Here is a 21,144-nt window from a genome sequence, read left to right as displayed (position 1 = left end):
CTCACAGCAAGAAGGTCCCAGGTTCCCAATCCCTGTGATGGATTGGTGACCTGTCCAGGGTGTTTTCCTGCCAAATGGATACTGGGATTATCCACTCCCTTGTGGGACTCCTAGCTACAGACAGTACCGGCGTCATCAGGCGACAAATGACATTTCTAATGACTAATTGCTATTATAACTTAATTCAAAATTCTATTTATATTAAATATCATGACCAAATTCATATTGAATTCTGTGTCTGCCCATTCAGCCCTAGCCTGGAAGGACCTTCACATACCAAAACAGCAGGCATTTGAGTTAAATCGTTGGTATTATTGCAAGTAAATTAGGCAAAACATTTTTCAGTGTTCAGTGAGAAACATTTATTTCAACCTTCTACAAGGATGAATTCGGCCATTTCAAATTCTCAAATGTAGCATAATCATTGGGGCGAGGTGGGTTTAGGCCACAAAATTGTAAAAATTAATTGGGGGTTGGTGGGATCATTTGGCCTGCATTTCACTGTCCAAAGCAAACCATAGCACTTTTGCAGCAGAGGATCACCGATCAAGCGACCTCTTCTGAATTGCCTCTGCACACACATTTCTGAGCAAAGTGATAACCGAGCGTGGGTCGTCGCTTTTCATGATGGCGCTGCCTGACACGATCATGTTTGCTCCAGCCTGTAGAGAGAAAAGAGGAGAGGATGAAACAATGGAATATGCAACAATAAGCAACAACTATTCACAGGGGTTTATTTTTTCAATTACTTTTAGGGATTATAGGACCTATATGGAGCTAGACAGCTGATAAATTGTTTCATAATCGTGAATTAAGATTTGCATATTGTATTTGAATACAATACACACATGTAAAAGCTGGATTGTATATGAAATTCTCGGATCTGAACACAATTCATACATTTTTTTGCAAATTTTTGAGAATACAATTTTTAGCCATTTATGAGATACCATTTAAGCACAATTTCTGCGAATGACAGTTCACAGTGTGAGCATACTTCAGCTATATGAAATGTTTTACTCTAATCTAGGCATTGGTGCAAAATCATCTAAATTGAACCAGGTAGTTTGTGGAAAAAAACCTGCATGTGCACCAGTGCTTTAGGAATGGATTTGGCCACCCAAAGTTAATTAATTATAATTGAATACCTTCTTTGTCTAGAGAGAGGTAATAAGTCAAATGAAAAAATATAGAAATATTGGTCTATTTTTCCAAGCTGTTCGTAAAATGATTTGCCACATGACATAACATGTTTTTGCATAATTATTCCCACGTGACATAATGCATGTTTTTGCATAATTATTCCCACGTGACATAACGCATGTTTTTGCATAATTATTCCCACGTGACATAATGCATGTTTTCGCATAATTATGTTACTTACGTCTGCACACTTGTGAATGGTATCAGGACCCACACCGCCATCCACTTCGATGTCTAAGGACGGAAACTGACTCCTCAGCCAACTCACCTGGCAAAGCCATAAACAAAGTTAAAGCTCTTTGAGGATAATATATGAAACAAAAGAACTTACCAACTCCCCACCAGCGCAGAACTCAAAACACTTATTGTAGCCGCTAATTATAAAGGCAAAGAGCCCCTGAAAGTGGCAGGCAGGCAGTCATTGATTGCAAATTATTTGTAACAAAATATTGAACACCACAACTTTATTTCAGTCTGTGTTAATTTGTCCAATTACTTTTGGTCCCCTAAAATGCCTAAACATGACAGTTTGGATGACACAGTCCCCTCAAAAAGTATTGGAATAGCAAGGCCAATTCCTTTGTTTTTGCAATACACAAAATACATTCGGGGTTGAGATAAAAACATGAACATGAGACAAGAGTTCCGAATTTCAGCTTTTATTTCCTGGTATTTACACCTAGATGTGTTAATCTACTAAGAACATTTGGTATCAGACCACCCATTTTTTTAGGTGAGAAAAAGTAATGGAACAGAGAGTATTCTAATATTCATTCTTCTTTTGTGATGCTTTTCCAGGCTTTTACTGCAGCCTTTCAGTTGTTGACTCAGGGTTTTCTTCGTCCCCCCCCTTCAATCCACTCTTCAGTAGGTGAAATGCATGGACAATTGGGTTAAGGTCTGGTGATTGACTTGGCCAGTCTAAAACGTAAGTGGGCAGACAGTGTTTTCTGAATTCATCTAGCTGCTACCATCATGAGTTACATCATCAATAAAGATTAATGAGCTCACTCCAGAAGCAGCCACGCAAACCCAAGCCATGATACTCCCTGCCTTGGATGAGCTCGTAAATTTTAGATCATGAGTAGATCCCTTCTTTCTCCACACCTTGCCTTTCCATCACTTTGGTAGAGGTCTCATCGCCTTCCGATTCTTAGTACTGATGAGTGGTTTGCATCTTGCGGTATAGCATCTATACTGCTGCTCTCTAAGTTTTCTTTGAACATTTGATTGAGATACCTTCACCCCTGCCCCAATGGATGTTTTGGGGTTTTTCACAACTGCTGCGGTTTCAATGTCTGTTGCTCAGGACACCAGCTTTTTCTTTCTTTTTCAGAACATTCCAGGTTGATGTCCAAGCTATCCTTAATGTTTGTGCAATGGCTCTGATTTCCCCTCTTTTCTGAGCTTCAGAATGACTTACGTTTGCTCTCTGGTCTTCATGTTGGTTTGTCTTTTCTAACAAAAATCTTCACAGGCAAAACCCAAGGCAAAAATCGAGAGGAGACATTCAGAACTATTTATTGTTTAACCAATCAATCTAATATGACACATCTGGGCAAGAAGAAACACCTGCAGGTCACATAAAACTTGGGTGGTCTGATGCAAAAGGTGATGTTCTAAGTTGTTCTAGATAAAAATACCAGGATATAAAAGCTGAAATTCGGATCGGTCATCTCATGTACATCTTTTGACCTCAACTTAATTGTCTTCAGTGTACAGCAAAAACAAAGGAATTGACCTTGCTCTTCCAATAATTTTGCACGTCTGCAAAATTAACGTCAACCATATAATGATTACTTTTGAGCAAAAACAAAGAAAAATGTGTCTAAATACTTATAGACTGCACTGTATATTCAGTTTAGTGCATTTCTGACACTACGCAGAATATTTATGAATATAATTTGTGAACACATTTGTCACTTGTAGCAAATCACAATGGAAGCATATCCACACCAAAATTAAAAAGAAATCCAAAATGCAAATCCTCAATTACATTTCGGTTTCATTCCATGTGTACAAAATGTCATAATTCAAACAAAAACGCTAAAGCCTGCTTTGCATTTTCATTTTCAAGTTAATGTACGCACTTTATCTGACAATATTAAAATATAAATGCAAAGCAATTTAATATTCAGTTTCTCAACAAAACCCATAATTGAAATTGTTATAATTGAAATGAAAATGAAAAACAACATTTTAAATAAGTTTCTAATTGAAAATGCATTCCCTTCTTTGCATTTTCATTTTGAAAGTCAAAGGACAGGGGCGTTACATGGGTGGTTCAAGCCCAACCAAGAAGTCTCCCTTGGAGTCCCCTCCAGGCTAGGTTGTTAGCTTTCTCTGAGTTTGGGAATGGATTACAGAACTTGAACTACAAGAACTAGAAAGGAAAGGTAAATGTTATGAAGCCTGCTTTTGTGAATGGAGTAGGGCATATCCTATGAGGGCCAGATTGGGAAAATCATTCAGGCCAGGAAATATAGCGCAAAAAATAGCCCCAGACCGGCCACCTTTAAAAAAGTTTAGTTACAAAGACAAACTAAACAAAGTTGCATTTCCTGCATTCTGGTGAATTTCAGCGGATGTGAATCACAAACTAATGGCTGTTCTCTTCTTTCACAATTACTTTCCCCTTGTCATCATTGCGCTGGGTTCTGGACCCATCTCGATCTCCAAAGGCTCCTGCCTAACTAGCACTACACTTGCACTGCTACTCTCTCCACCTATTCAAATAACAGAGCAAGAGCACAATTCAGTTTACTGATACACTACCCATCAAAAGTTGAAATAGCCCTTTAACCGACACAAACATGAAATAACATGGACCTTTCAACAATACTGTAATTACAGTAGCCTGAATAGTGTGACACACGTATTGCGTGTGGTGCACACACACGCCATGCATGCACAACAAAGACAGAAGACGTTGCGTTGTCTCAATTTTAACAATAAAATTATGAGCTCAAAGTATGAGCTCACTAACTAAAATGTTCAATAAGACGCATGAATTGTCAAATAAAGTTCATTACATTAACTAGACTAGAGATGAGGAAATTAGAAAGGAAGCAACCACTTATTATTGTTTGACCAGTTTCTTGGCAGCTTTAACATTTTCACAGGGGACGATGAATCGGTAACGTTAGCTATGTTAACTAGCTGGCATGTTTATTTTTATCACTGACTAACCTGGTGGTCCTGTGCATGAAAACATTTTGTCGATTCTGCTGCATTTAGCGGCATCTCTCTGCTCCACCCTTCCTCTTTTTTCCACCATCCATCTTCAAGTGCCGGTTATGCTTGACAGTTCATGTTATCGAACTATCACGCCGCCGCAACTAGAAACACTGGCCTGGCCTGCGGGCAAAAAAATTAAATAAAAGAAATACAAAAAAAAGTAAGCTACTTTTTTCTAAACTTTTTATTTTATTTTATCTGCAGCCTGTGGGCCATTTTCCAGGACAGGCCACTGGGAGAACTCCCGGTGCTCCCGATGGCCAGTCCAGGCCAGTCAGATGTCTTTCTGTCATTGTATTTTGATGCCATGTACGGGCCTGCAAGGGCAAATGAGCCGTATGGCTATTTAGCCTTCATAATTAAGTTAATTGACACCAATTTCCCAGGTGTAAGGCTTAGGCCTATGCAATTTCAAACTAAAAATGGTAAGGTCTGTCCTGTTCAATAAATCTACAAGAGGCTATATAGCCTAACTGCAACAGCAAAGCTGGTTGACAGAAAGGCTGCGAGCAGTTAGGATGGTCACAGGACCTACAGCTTAGCAAACTATAACTTTGTATTTTTTGTATGATTTATAAAAATACAAATAAATTTGTATGTTGCTTGATCCACTCGACATTGCTAATAAAACCGTTGGTCAAAACGGGGGGTCAATGGGAACTTGAACAGCTTCATTTCGATGTCCAAACTGGGCATGTTAAGGTTACCTTTCAACTCGTTAAGGTTAATCAAATATTTTTCTCTAAATTATGACTGCCTGGCTTATTTCCTTTGAGACATCAAGTGACTGCTGGCAGAGGTACTATTAACATGCTTTTTGGGCTACAATAGCTAGGCTACAGGCCTACCCACAAGGATCACTGAAGGCAGCTACAGCCACAGACTATACATGGCACCAAAATCACAGTGGATAATACATACCGCCTCTCACTAAATATAGGGGCTAATGCTAGCTAATCAGGTAACAATGTTAGCCAATTTAAAGTAATTTGGCATTGGTCAGTAGTTATAGAGCCAGCCATTACACTAGGCCTAAGTAACAGCCATTTTTCTACAAGCCCCAGCCTACACAGTTTGATTGACAGGCCTCTTGACTTTGAAAATGAAAATTGAAACAAGGGTTTCCATTATCTATGAGAATTTTGGCAGTGTTTTTCGCATGACCGCATCAAATGATAATGCAATCGGAAGGAATGCAATTTTATTTTATTTACGTCATCCTTGTGCCACAAAAACATGAAAATGAACGATAAGGGGCCAATTGAATTCTTGAATTGAACTGATTTTTGTCATGGATAATGCAGTTACAATAAGAAACTTATTTTGAATGTAGTTTTTCATTTAAATTATGACAGGGTTTTATCGTAGATGTCAAACTGAATATGAAATCAATTTGCATTTAATATTGACAGATGGGTTTTACATAAATGGAATGAAAATGAAATGTAATTGCCGATTTGTATTTTTATTTTGCCACAGAGAAATCACATTTCAAGTGGCACTAAAAAGGACTAAAAAGACTTAAAATTAGCGAGATGCAATCTACATGAAGCCTAATGTGAACATTTCTAATACAGCTTAATCTATAAAGCGAATAGATTTTTACCTACTCAACATTAAGAGACTCATTTACAGCCCATAGGCATTATGATTATCATTACTATCATAGTATGAGAAGCAAGCATACATCCTAATGACTGCACTGACACTCCCACCTTGGTCATCATGTCCTCCATAAACTTTTGGCCTCCAAAGCCAGGCTCAACGGTCATAACCAGCGCCATGTCAATCTGCCCTGCCCATGGAGCCATTTCCTCCACTGTGGTATTAGGCTTTATGGCCAGGCCCACCTGCAACACACAAGACAGACCTGTAAATAAAGCAATGCACACGCACACACACACACACACACACACACACACACACACACACACACACACTTTTACGTAGACCTGTACACCAGCTTCTAAATGTAGCTTGTATTTTATCAGCCAATCCTGTAGCAGCAACTAAATGCATAAAATCATGCAGACATGGCCAAGAGGTTTTCAGATGAAATATCAGAATGGGGAAGAAATGTGATCTAAGCAACTTTGACCATGGTGGTGCCAGACAGGGTGGTTTGAGTATCTCAGAAACGGCTGATCTCCTGGGATCTTCACACACAACAGTCAATAGAGTTTGCAGAGAATGCTGGGAAAGAAAGCCCAGTGACCAGCAGTTCTGCTGGCTAAAATGCCTTGTTAATGAGAGGTGAGTAAGCACACACTGGTATGTGGTATGCAGAACAGCATCTCAGAACACGCAACTCATCAAACCTCTTAAGTCGATAGGCTACAGCAGCAGAAGTCTAAAAAATAAGTCTAATAAATACCTAAGTTTTTGAAAACATATTCACAAGATGCACAGTAAAATTTGAATGTGTGGCTGAATCAGTGACTAAAAAGTGAACTATAAAGGTAAAAAAATTATTAACAAGCTAGAGAATGTTTATGAATCACTTATAATTAAACACAAACAGAATCCAGTACATACAGACAAAGCAGGCTACAACTGATGCAGGGGGGGGGGGGGGTCTATAAAATTGTATTAAATTCAGGTCTGTGAACCATATGGATGCTGTTAATTGGACGCATTCTTTTTTCTTTTTTAAATGTTTCCAATTTATGTCCCCCATTTTCTCCCAATTTGGTTGCCAAAAAATTTATATCAATCTATACTAATTACCCATGTTAACATAAGGATACACAGTCTATGTCCTCATCCCTCGTCGGCCCGGTGAGATCTAGTGAGATCTAGTGATCCGTAGAAGGACATGCCTTCTCCAAGCCGTATAGTTCCAGCCCGTGATTCCCGAGGCGATCAGGTGCAAGTATATATACGGTGATCCTACTAACCCTGCTGAGTCCCTCCCCCGCCCTCAGAGCAGCAGCCAATTATGCCGCTCCCATCTCAGCCGGCCAAACTCGGCTTTGGCAGGACCAGGACATGAACCCCGGTACACCGTGTGCAACTGCATCGGACCGATGCCTGCATCAAGGTCCAACACCTTAGCCATGCGCCACCGCGGCTCCAATTGGACACATTCTTAATAAGAACCAAAAGGGTGCCATCTTGCCAGAATGTAGCATGATAATAGTGTTGATAGTGGTATGGACATGGATTATTAATTTGTATTTACAGACATCCTTATTACATGTACATAAGTGAACAGAGAAGCAAGCATTACAGTGTTCCTAGAAACTGAGACAATTGAAGTGAAAATGATAACAGAGCAAATATTGCCGGATATTTTATTGGCCAAGAAAATCTGGTTGAAACCCACATATACCCACAGATAAGCCACTAAAATTCAACGGCAATACCACAAGTCCACCCTTCTATGCCCTTAGGAAATTTCTGTGCATTTCACAAAATTCAAATGATAAAGTTATTGCCTCAGTTATTTCCATGAACAAGAATGAATATCTAACATACTGCAACATAACAGCACAAATGCATATGCTGAGAGGTGCTATAATGATTTACAATACAGTAAATCATTATAGCACAGTAAGGACAGTGATACAATTTCTGTTCTTTTGGATCTGTACTCCAGGACATTTAAAAATGTAAAATGAAACCATGAATATGAAGTTAAAACGCACCATTAATTTGAGGATATGTACATCCATATTGGGTGATCTGTGTAGGAATGACATTTTAGGGGACCAAAAATAATTGGACAGTTGGCTTCGCCATTTCTGATTAGACCGGTGTATTCAATCACTTCCATAGAGCAGGTATAAGAACGGTTTCACTATTGAGTCTTGATTCTAGGCTTTTGCCTTTTGAGTCTGTTTATTGAGTCTGTTATTGGTGTTTGTCAGCACGAGGACCAAAATTGCAATGAAGCCATTATGAGGCTGGAAAATAAAATGAAAAAAATATCCAGAGACATAGGCCAAACAATAGACCTATAGTTGATGACTGAAGAATTCACCATAATGACCCCCAAACACCTGTCAAACACTCTTCAGAAGGCAGTTGTGGATTTGTCAGTGACTACTGTCTGCAGAAGACTTCACAAACAAAAATAGAGAGGCTATACTGCAAGATGCAAACCACTACAGAACCAGCCTGCAGAGTTCTGTAAAAAGTATTTTGGACATACAAAACCAATACTGACTGATGGCAAGAAGATAGAGTGTAGGCCAAAAAGAACTGCCCAAGATCCAAAGCATACCCATGGTCATGGGGGTCATGAGGGTATGTTTGGCTGCCACAGATGCTGGCTCACTTGCCCTCATTGATAATGTTGATAGCAGCAGGAGGACTTCTGAAGAGTACAGAAGAATCTTATCTGCTCACGTTAATTCAAATGCGTCTAAACTCACTGGACGGTGCTTCATCTCAGAGCAAGACAAAGCTTTCCAGCACTACGGAAGTGATTGAAAAGACCTGACTTATCAGAAACAGCAGAGAAGTCCAATTACTTTGGGTCCTCTAAAATGGGGGGACTATGTATAAACAGAGATGCAATTCTAAACAGATCACCTGACATGGATGTAAATACCCTCAAATTAAAGGTGACAGTCTGCACTTTAATGTCACATTCATTGGTTCATTTCAAATCCAACAGAGCCAAAAGAACCAAAATTATACCCCAGCCCAAATACTTACTGACCTCACGGTCACATCATGGTCCTTTTCACATTTACAAATATTGTATTTTATGTTATGTGTGATACAATATAAAATTGAATTGGAAGGATTTAAAATCTTGATTACTTTTTCCAATTGTGCACATGAATCACTACCCTCAGGTGGTCCTGACCTTCATGCCGCTCTCTCGAATCTCCTTGATAAGATTTCCCACGTTGCTGGTGGCTTCCAGGTGGAAGGTATATTGGTCGGCTCCAGCTGCAGCCATGGGCCGAACCCACTGCTCTGGTCTGGCCACCATCATGTGCAAATCTGTTAAAATTCACAGTAATTTTGACCAATTTCCTAAGCTTCATTCGAAGGACTATTACAGGAGTTCACCTTTTCTAGTTTTTGGAAATATTTAAATCACTGAAAGTCACTTTGAAAGATTTAAATCACAAAAATGTTTTTTTCAGACAAAATATCATTTTACAAATTATATCATATGGGAAAGTGAGCCCTGGAAGAGATATACAAATTCAGAGTTAGATGCAATGTAACATCGTGTGAAAGATGCACACACAATGCACTTCTCATTGCAGTGACTACTCAAATATCTCCTTGCCTTCTACACAACAGAGTTATCCATTATTTCCTTTTCCCCAGAACATAATTTTTCCAGACAGCAATGCAAGGTTTTCATATGATCGAGGGAAATAAATGTTTTGTGGAAGACTAAGCTGAAAAGAGGTGCAATTCAATGCCTTTTTATTCACATCACACATCACATCACATCACATTCACGCAGGGATGTCATGAAATATTGATATACTGAATATATAACCTATGTTTGGTGCTCTGTTTTTGTATGAATTTGCTTTTGGAGAGTAAAAAAATAGGCGACAACACAGAGGACATTTAACACGCAGCCACCAGCTGCAGACCCCTCCTTCTCCACAACATTTTAGTTTTTCGAATTTGATGGTTACAATGCTGATGTCTGATTGACTAGGCAATAATTACGATCCTCTGTAAAACTTTACCAATAAAATTCAGAAGCCTGCTAATAATCACTTGTCAGCGGAAAATCCATGCCGGAGTAATTGTTTTGTTACCAATAAAGCACATAACCAAAAATAAAAAATCGATCTATTTTTTCAATTAATTTTCATAATGGACATGGACTTGGGGCATCAATTTGTCCACACTGATTGATACAAGCAATGTTAAGCAATTCCACTAATTGTGAATGGGTTATAAAACGGCTGGGTGATGACCGTGCGTAATGATGCATAATGGCTGCTTTAGCAATGTGGACTTCGAATGGAGAGGGTGTTCAGGGACCACAAGGATTTTCCGTCCCATGATGATGACGGTCTTATTAGCCGATTTTGATTCCCAAGAGCAATTCTCTTGGAATTGTGTGTGGAATTGGGCCCAGCATTACAGCAACCAACCAACCAAGTCAGATAATAGCCTATTCGGCAAATTAAGGATCGACATGTACATTGACATCGTGCAGTGTAACCTCACAGTTACTGTGGTCTGCAGGCTAGTTCAATCCCTGTAGTTTACATCCAGGCATGCATGCCTGGACATAAAAATGTATTTGTTAAAATAAGAATTATTCATGTTTTCATCCCTCTTCCCTATGGCTTCTGCCTGACAGACTTGATTGGCATGAGATCTGTGAATATGCTGCTGTTAAGAACTTGCAGACAGGGTTGTGCACACTCCATTGGGATAGCTATATTTGCCCAATATAATATGATAACACGGAGTCAATTTTACCATAGGCGACTGGCCTAATGATTTTAAATTTATGCCAATACAGGTCTATACAATTTGATATATTTTAATGCAACAGTAAACTTTGCCAATGCATTTTATATGGCGCAGGACAATCGTGGTCGTGAGATTAACATGGTCAATTCTTAGCTGAAAGCAGGACATTTTCCCTTTCAATATCCAATGGATAAACAGCCAAACGATAATATATTGCTTTATTTGTTTTTATGTAGATACCGAATAGTGGAAAGTTACATTCAGTTTGCCAGTAGTTTGAATTTGGGTGTCAACAAATAAACACAGATGAAAAAACACCATACAATAAGCCATAAGTGAATCAACACTTTTGTAAGTGTTTACAACTCAGTTTGGTTAACTGTTTAAACAAGGACAAATTTGCTTTTGTGAATCAATTCCATCAATTAATTCCATCAATGTCGAAACAGACAATTTATCAAAATGTATTTTCTTAGCTTTGCGCTCTGACATTGTCATTCACAGACATAGCCCACATAGGGATTATCAAGTACATTTCTATGCTCTATCAATATTAATTAAGGGCGTTTCTTTAACGATTCATGGGTAATTGTGGGAGTGAACTAGGTGGTGTCTTGGGCTCGTGCTTGTGCATGTACGGACAATTCCAAGTTGATTTGGGATTTATAAAAGGAAATTGTGCACTGGCAGGCGTACGCAAGGTTTTATAAATGAGGCCCCAGGTCATTATTCTGTCATCTTTAGGGCATTTCCTGGCTAGTCAAGCAGTGGAGTACATGCATGAGATGAAGCGCTGTCCTGCATAAAGGCCTTCTTGAATGCTGCAGGGTGGCAAAGGGAGAAATTTCTGAAATGTCAATCTCATGACATCACAGAAAATGAATCATAAATTGAGGAGGAGTGTCTTGACTCTCCAGAGAAGATTACGCTCACTGTGGCTGAGATAAATAACTAGTCAAAATTTTTAAACTTTAACCTTACTTTAGTCAAAAGATGATTGAGGCCTATCTATGAAATTCGCAGTCCAGTGATATGTTCAAAGTTGTTTAACAAACCTAGATAAAAATACCAGGAGATAAAAAAGCAAGTTAGCGTTAAGTTAACACTTCTCTGTTGCCATTAGTGCTAATCAATTTCATTTCCTGTTTTTTCAGGCAGAAAAACTACAGCAGGCTACAGTAAGTAACTTCAGAGATTTATCAAAACAGCATTCCGTGCTCAACTGCTGCTCAATTTTAGAGCTGATGCCCGTCATGAATGAGGTGACAATGCATTTGTCAAGGGGATTGGAGTGGGCTTTCCATATTCTAATGGGCTGCTGATCAAGCTTGCTATGCATTTTTCATCATGTGTCATAGATACTGTTGGATGTAGATAGCCAGCAGGATTAGATATTGACTGTGCATTGCACCCTGTAGCTTTCGAGTGTTGAGTGTCAAGGTAGTAATAGGCAAGTTCGCAATGTAAGCGGACTTGTTACTGGGGCAACATTATCTGGGTGTAGCCAGCATCACAATAGAAAAGAAAACAATAGATAACCATAGGTATTATTATTATAAATTTCTCTTACTTTTTTTGAACAAAGGGCTCATACGAGTGTGTTGCAGTGGGTAATCTGGGAACCAGAAAAGATAGTGTTTGTTTCTTGTTTTTGGTTTACCGTTTTGGGAACTTGTGGGAGGGACAAAGTGAGGTTTCAGAACATGGAGAATGGTATACATTCCAGTTTCCAACATCGATTTCATCGATGTTCATGTTATGCTTGCTTTGCTATATTGCAAAGAAATGCATAAAAAAAGTAACTAAATTATTTAACTGTTGAAATTGAAGACTATAGTAAAGAGGTTGTTCATTTGTGAACGAGGGGACACATGACGACTAAACCATTTGGTAATGAAGAATGCAAGGCTAAAGCAAATGATAAGGTGACAAACCTGCATTGTGTTAAGTTTAACTGAAAAAATATGGACGAACTGAACTGTCAAACAACTGAGAGGAGCCTATTGATTTACTGACCAGTTTAAATAGTTTGGTAACTTTTTATGTAGGCTAATTGCATTATGTCATAGCCTACCTATCCATTTTAGAATTTCAGTTCAATTACCTTTCTGGTAACAGAATATCAAAAATATATTTAGAAAAGCAGCAAAGCAAACCACCAATCTCCCCTTCCCGACTCCCCTTCACCCGGTGACACAGAAATTAGTGCCAGTCCTTGGGAAAAAATGTATCCTCCCTTCCACTTGTTTACTTCAAGATAGGAGAAGGAGATGAGTGGAGGAAAGGATAATCGTAGGTAACAATTTTGTCCCATTGAGAGGACAATTATCACATTTGCAGCTCATTAGTAGAATAGCTTTCAGGAGTTTTCCTGAAAAGATCTATTCTGAAAATGATCCTTTCGGAGCAGATGAAACATTTGAAAACATTCTTGTTTCTATGGGTTTTTACACTAATGTATTAGGGTTGAAAAGTCCCAAACAGCATTTAAAAACTAAAGTGGCCAGAGGACACACTGAAATGCAGTTAGAGGCTGCTATACAGTCCCTCGTCACAAGGTGGCTGCATTCCTCTGTGATAATATCAAATGCCATTCGTAACATTATATAATAAGGAATATTTGGCCTACACCAGACGGTGTTTACTGTTTACTGCCATGACAGTGATGCAGTTAGGATCCGTATCACTGAAGAAGAAAAGAACACCCTCGAGCGTAATATTGCGATTACACAATGGTTACCAACAGGTTACTGTTTCATTATTATTATTGTCATTATTATTATTATTATTATTGTTATCATTATTAGGCCTACTCAAGGAAATCTAAATATAGGATATCATACATTTTGATAAACTATAATGGTGAAAATGCGTGTTTGTTGTGTGTTTGTAAAGTAGCGTCAGTACCTTAGTTCACAGAAGGAATGCAGGCTGATGCTTCTGCAATCGAATTTCGTTAGGCCATATAATTTTAGAAGAGAAAAGATAAAGTTCAAGAACCAAAACATGAATCATCACACTTAAGATGAGGGGGTGTTTACTGTTATTATTGCCACAACAGTTAGGAATGAGGCCCTTTGCTATAATGTTACGCTGAGCGAACAGCATCAACAAAATGTGTCAATTTGTGTGATCAAACATATCAATAACTTGAGCGAATGAGAAAAGTGCACCATTCATCAAAACTATAAGCCCACTATACTGTTAGCTTAATACAAAGCAAAGTGATAAACAAAGCAACGTAACATTACTAGCTAACACAGATAGCATAAAGGATGAAATGCAATAATTTTGTTCCCTTTCGGGAAAGAAATGTAGGCTGCCACCTCTGCAATCGAATTTCGTTCAGCCGTATACTTAAAGAACAGAAAAGAGAATAAAATTCAAGATCCAAAACCCTTATCATCACACATAGGGCATAGGGTATAAATTAAATAATAATAATTAGTGGCTTTTAGGCAGAATGAATGAATTTGCATAGCCTAATAGGCAAATTAAGAGAGCACAAAATAATTGTTAAAATGAAAACAATTAACAAAAAGCAAAAGCTATCTTCAAGATAATACATGCTCTGAGAGTACTTGTGGCACAAACACACAGGTATTTCCTGGCGACCCTCAACAATAATGGAAGTTGTGCTGCATTGGCATTGGTGCTTGAGCTCCTGCCATTTTTTGTTCTACTTTTTCCTCATCAAATAGTCATATGCACACGTCACTCCCAAATGTTTTTGTTGCAATTAAACATTTTGGATTTTTTTAAAGAGAAACGTTTTCCGCAAACATTTTCAGCCGTTTGCTGAATTTGAACGTACCTCTTGTCAAATAAGCTAACCTCATCTCATTGCATTCCATGAACTAGCAAAATGCACAAGAAAGAGACACAAATCATTAGCAAAAATAAATGCAACATTTATTCTATGTGAATGTATACTTACAGCAGATCTACATGCATGCGCAAAATGAAAGTAACACAGATGACACGTGCTGAAAATCTGACTACCGTTAGACTGTTTTCCAAGTTTCAAAGTGACCATGAAGAAATGCTGTTTAAAGAATGGGGAGGTAAAGCGGATGTCCCACTGAATTGCATTTCCGGTTTACTGCTAAATGCTATGCTAGGGCATTTCATCATAGACAGCAGCAGTGACAACTTCAAATAAGCAACTGAAGCATTAAATCGATCTGCAACCACAAAATGACAAGGCTCCGTATCATCAGCAAATGACCGGCATGCAGCTTTTCATTAATTTTTAAAAATATACAAAACAAAGATGACGTTATCTGTTCTCGGCTGGCCAGACTCATGTTTTGGGAAGTACCAAAACATTTGCTCCCATCAGGGTTTTCCCCCCAATTGCACTTGACATCCGTTGCCATCGATAGACTATCGATTACATGAATGTATCCTTAATCATGCTGGTTAATTGTCATCGGGACGACAAATGATACCGATACAGGCACCACTGTCGGTGGCATTAGGATGGTCCAATTGTGGAAATGTCGTCATTATGAAAGGGAATGTATTATGAGAGACTGAGTTTTAGCCTCTTGGCGATCTAAAACTGTGAAATAGGACTTTTTACTAATTTAAATCCCATCGTATTCATTATATAACTATGTATTTACACTATGAAACACTAACTTTGAACCCAGACTTCAACTCCATGAAGTTTGCTTATATTTAGCTTTTGCCGTTCTATTTAATAGGGAGCAGGATACTGCAAGTATCATTTCCAAAACATCCGCTTTACCTTCCTATAGCATGTCCAGATTTAAAGCCTGTCTCAATGGTGTATTTTCATTCAACCGTTTTCCCCCATTATTCTTAAGATAATGCTTTATAAGTGATGGCCAGCCCTTGCATCTCCACACACTTTGAAACAAGAACTTTGAAACTTTTTAAACCGTATTTTCAATCAGGAAAAAAATTAATATGGATAATTAGAACTTCAGTGTTAAACAATAAAGGTGGACCGAAACAAACAGTCCGAATCGGGCCATTGCCCGATTAATGCACGTAATCTGCCTGTTAGCCAGCAAAGTTAAACTCATTCTTCAAGGAAACAACTCCGCCAATTCTGATATTTTAGTGACCGCAGACATAAATGACATGGAGGTATGAAAAGCGCAATACGTTCACCAGCTTTGTTAACGTGCTTGAAATGTTAGAATGTGTTTCTTTTCAATGCATTAAGGGGAATGTGAGTTAATTTTGTCACAATGTCTAGTCTATGATCATATTGTGAATAGGCAATTGCTCCATCTCATAATAAAATAATAATAATACCAATTGCATAGCTACCGACAGGCAACTGACTCCCTTTTATCCTAACAGCACAGTAATGATGATGAATGAGGATTAATTAATGATTAATGTTCTTCAAGAAAGATAGGCTGACCAACCAGTAATGACATAAGTCCATAGGTTTACAAAGGATGAAGGGTAATTAATTGGCACATTTAATTATAGTAATAATAATCATAACTCAAACGGACTGAAACAGTGGAATTATTATCCAAAAGAACATAAACTCTGAAAACCATTGCATCAGTAGTCCTAGTATGCTGCTCTGGCATGTCGTTTCGAACCCACATTTAAAGAGCATTTCAGTGTATGGGCTGGAACTCAGAAATAAATTACATGTAGCTTAAGTAGCAGTGGTGTTTCCTGATCTCGAAATTGGTGGGGCCCAAAACTTTCCTTTAAACTAATCATTGATCTCAACTCGTTTAATTCATTTCTCTTAAAAGAAAAGCATGCAAACGACAGGACTAATCAATTGGAAAGTAACACACAGCTTTTTTGTATTAAATCATAAATTCAATTTATCCATTAAATTATTTTAATCACTAAGTAACCTAGCCTACACCTATCAAAAAAGATGCATCACTATCATCTACTGCATTAGCTATCAGAATAACCAGTAATAAGAAACTGCACTTCAAGATTGTTTCGGATACAATCAACACAGGGCATACTAAACTGCCTAATTGGGAAGAGTTGGCTATATCTGATGGTACTCAGTATTGTAAATTCATTGTTGTATTGATACTCAGGGGAAGTCTCCACCACTGCTTAGTGATTAAAACTGAATTTTCTCAATTGGATCATTTGAAACGATGTGAAGAATCTGCGTGTTGATTTTCGATGGCTCTTGTTTTATTGTCAATCAATGAAAATTACAGAAAACACTTGAGATCAATTATTAGTTTAAAGGAAAGTTTTGTGCCCCACTAATTTTGAGCTGACGAGATGCCTGTGCTAAGTAAATGGTAAATGGTAAATGGTTGGAATTTATATACAACAATTGATGCTTCTCATTCACCCATTCATACACACACTCACACACCAACGGCGATTGGCTGCCATGCAAGGCGCCGACCAGCTCGTCAGGAGCATTTAGGGGTTAGGTGTCTTGCTCAAGGACACTTCAACACAGCCTGGGTGGGGGATCAAACCGGCAACCCTCAGACTGCCAGACGACTGCTCTTACTGCCTGAGCCATGTCGCCCCTGTAGGCATAACATAACACTACTCCCTTTTGTTTTTGCGGCAGATTAATACCAGTTTCATTTTGCCACAGCCAGATGCAGTTCCTTTTGAGGGGGCAGTTGTTCAAAATAAAAGAAAAAAAGATTTACTGAGATTAAAAGCAAGTTGACTGAAAGAAAAAAGAAAAAAACAAAACTCACCAAAAAAAGGCTCTGGACCGACCTGATTCCGCAAGCACTCCACAACTGGATGACCAAATGTGATGTTTGGCACAAAATGCCTGAAACCAAAACAGCATTGAAGATAAAAAATGTAACTGAACTATTGTAATTAATCTTGCAACTATGACTAATAGCAATTCCAGACTAATGTCAACCGGAGCATGAAATAATAAACTTCCCAATTAAACTTATGTCCCAAACAGTTGATTGTTGACGAGGGATTGTTGATTTATTAGTCTCATTGCAACTGCAATCAATGCTATTTGGTGGCCATCTTGAAAACATTCAAACCCATTTAAGATGGTTTTCTCAATGTCAAAACTGACATTCAGAACCATCTCAGATGATAACAAATATGTCATGATAAAATTCTATTGGGAAGTGTCACATGCATAACACAATGGTGTCACAACAATAATGCTATAATAATCTATTATATCCTATGAAAATTATTTTAGAAAGTGTATAGTCTCCCCAAAATACCTGTTGTTTTGTGTCACATCCATAACTCTATGGATTTGTCACATTTTCTCTGGCTTAGCAATATTTTTAGTTATTTTTTGGCCCTTCCCCACAGCCAAGTGGGTGCTATGATAATATGCATTAACATTTTTTATCATGTAAAAGCAGTAATTTTTCTGAGGGATTTTGTTTGTGATTTCTTGTTCAAATATCCGAATCCATAACGCTGGAATTGCCCATATAATAAACACAAATAATGAACTATATGTTATGTTCAAACAAATGTGAAAACTATGTAACAATAATAAATGTTTTTATTAAGCCATCTCATTTTGTCATAGGTGTCACCATTATTGACACCCCTAACAATTATTGCAAGTAAAAAAATCAAAGAAAGTGAAATTGGCAATACAAATTTACCTGATTTAGTTAAACTCAAGTCTAAGGGAACTACATTGTGTTATTCCATCACAGACTATAAAAATGAGGTAGTAAGCATGCCAAATCCCTCATCCATCAGCATGGGAAAAGCCAAAGAATTGTCAATTCAGAAGAGATTATTAACTGTAACTGAGATAATTAACTGTCAACAGTCTGGGTACATAAAATTCATAAATGGTTAAACACACCAATTAGAACTGTAAGAGCAATAATAAAAAATAAAATAAAAAAGATGGAGGGAGACCATAACCTACCCAAGCATCACAGATTGGTTGCATCTTGGGGTCATCAAGTATCTAAGAACCATAAACTGGCACCTCCATACCCTTTGGAGCCCTTACTGAGCACAAAAACTCCAAATATCTGGAGTTTGCCAAAACTGGAGGAACCATTATCCTATTAAAATCTTTACTTCCACTGATTGTTGCTTGGACAGTCTCGTCATTCACTCGGATGATTTTTGCAGCCCCATCAAAATATTATTGACGTATTTTTGAATTAAGTAGCCTATTCATTGTCTTTGTTGTTAGTTAGTAACAACAACCTAGCACAAACTCAAGCTTGTTGGCTAAATAAGAGCCACTGCGTAATTGTGCAATTCAGAATCCGAATGATCGATTATTCGTTTCAATCATCGACAGATTATTTGACTATCAAAATAGTTGTTAGTTGCAACCCTAACGTTCATACGACCTTTACTTTCAGCTTACAGTTGCATTTAAAACTTGACGTTAAGTTCGCAAAAAGCTTTGCCGAGCTTGCTAGCCGTCAAATCATGTGAATCATGCGAAATCATGTAATTTAGCTTAGGGGCAACTTTCATGACGAATAAATAAGAGAATACCAGCTTTAGTTTTAGTGTGTGTGGACATTATAATTCCTCCCATTTGAGTAAAAACGTGGTACTCGTCCATGACAGAGTGGTGGGGAAGCAGTTGCTAAGGAAAGACTACGGACCAGGCAGGTTTAACGTTAGCCTATATGGCTCAGCCAAAAAGTGTTCCTTTGTTCACGCATGTACACACATCATTTTATTATATAGACGTTATCCGTTTTTAATTAATGTTAAGATGAATCGATCTGTTGAAATTAAACAGCTATGTTTTGAAACAGCTATGTTTTGACCAGGAATAGCTCTATACTCAACATGGTTTGACCAGCTCAAGCTGTTTTCAGCTGGTAGCTGGTATTTCAAGCTGGTCATAGCTGGATTTGCCTGCATAGCAGAGTGCAAAACTAAGTTAGAAGTTGTGCTTCAGGTGCTGTTCAGAACATCGTGAATATGTGTTCGGAACATCGTGAGCTTACACGGTCTTCTGGGCACAGGGAAGTTGTATAGCTAGCCTAGTTATTTGTCGTTTTCTCTATAATTATGGGTCCAATCACATGCATCCAAGTGTTTTCGTATCTGAGATAGCCAATAAGCAACCATAAGAATGAACTACACTCCACAGGAGAAAAACTACCATTGAACCGACGTTAACTTCTGGTGGAAACGGCCGCTTCCCCTTTCGGAAGACAGTGAGTGTACGCTAGCTCACGTTAACTTAACCTACGGCCTATATTTCTGAGCTCATCTTTCATAATACCTACCCATCCATTACGTCAAGATGGAGGTAGTCTGCACCGCAGTCCATCATTCGTGTGCATTCACTTCCGAGACAGGCTAAATCACTGTTCAGGATGGACGGACCGATTTTAGCGGAGTAAGCCATGCTGCTTTAACAGTGCTAAATTTGGGCGAACTTTCTGAGATGGTCTTCAACCTTGCATAAGCACGGAATAAAAACCGAAAAGAATGAAACTTCCGGTTGAAAGTCTTCAGAGGAGTGTCAAAATAAAAGCTCGATGTAAAAAGTATTCTTCTTTTTCTTATTCTTCTTCCCCCCGTTCTATGGCGGGTGTAAACCAGCATTAATGTGCATTACCGCCACTTACTACATTGGAGTGTGGACCAGAGTTATCTATCCCCTTAGCCAAAAATAAAAAAATATTATTTTGATCAGCCCACTTTCTTTAAAATAATGGAATAGACTCACTAACCCAAATAGATTTTCTTTTGACTCAGTTCTCCCACTCCAAGCTTCCTGATTTCCCTCTTTAACGGTACAATGGGTAATTTCCGACTTCTACCGGTCAAGAAATTTAAGCAACAAACACCCTTAAACCACAACACTGTTTATCACTGTTTATCACTGTGAACATGCTGACGTTAAAACACACCCCCATTGGCTGGGGCAAAAATAACCAATTTTCAACCAATGAGCTTGAATTATTGTACAGTTGTACAATGTTTTGGCACAGAGTGTCAGTCTCTCAACAATATATTTTGAAACCTGAATTTAAGGACTATAAACATAGGCAGGGGGTGTCTTGCTCATTGACAGTCAACATGTCAATGAGCCTTTTTCAATGATAGGAAAGGATTTAGAATGGTCTAGTAACAATGTTTTAACACAAAAATGTACCTTTTGTACCTTTAATGTTTCTCATTCTCAAGAGTACTTTTGGCAGTGAAAAATTATATGCTCCATTGATTCCTCTATTTGACAGTGCTTATAAAGGACAATTCAATGGTTACAACAGTGGTATTCAGAAGAGCATGTCGGAACACACACAACAGGCCTAAACTTGAAGTGGATAGGCTGCAGCAGCAGAAGACCGATAAGTCTAA

At 38.2% G+C, this 21,144-nt stretch overlaps 1 protein-coding gene across 1 annotated transcript; it reads right to left on the bottom strand.

The window, feature by feature from the left end:
* Window positions 1–337: 337 nt before the first annotated feature.
* On the bottom strand, window positions 338–20,275 carry rpe (ribulose-5-phosphate-3-epimerase). Its single transcript, XM_061235037.1, has 6 exons — window positions 20,064–20,275; window positions 17,547–17,626; window positions 9,257–9,396; window positions 6,156–6,290; window positions 1,385–1,471; window positions 338–662 (listed from the first exon to the last, which is right to left on the bottom strand). Exons 1-6 carry the CDS (start codon window positions 20,183–20,185, stop codon window positions 540–542), a joined length of 687 nt encoding a protein of 228 aa, XP_061091021.1. The 5' UTR covers window positions 20,186–20,275; the 3' UTR covers window positions 338–539.
* Window positions 20,276–21,144: the final 869 nt, after the last annotated feature.

This window comes from Conger conger, chromosome 3 (genome assembly GCF_963514075.1).
Source record: "Conger conger chromosome 3, fConCon1.1, whole genome shotgun sequence".
Classification (NCBI taxonomy): domain Eukaryota; kingdom Metazoa; phylum Chordata; class Actinopteri; order Anguilliformes; family Congridae; genus Conger; species Conger conger.
This window is presented reverse-complemented; position numbering and strand designations above follow the sequence as displayed.

Coding starts and splice junctions, on each gene's coding strand:
- rpe (XM_061235037.1), bottom strand. CDS start 20,185: ATGGCTTACTCCGCTAAAATCGGTCCGTCCATCCTGAACAGTGATTTA. Junction 17,627..20,063: donor CATCTTGACGTAATGGATGG/GTAGGTATTATG, acceptor TTTTGGTTTCAG/GCATTTTGTGCCAAACATCA. Junction 9,397..17,546: donor CGGTCCAGAGCCTTTTTTTG/GTGAGTTTTGTT, acceptor GAATTTTAACAG/ATTTGCACATGATGGTGGCC.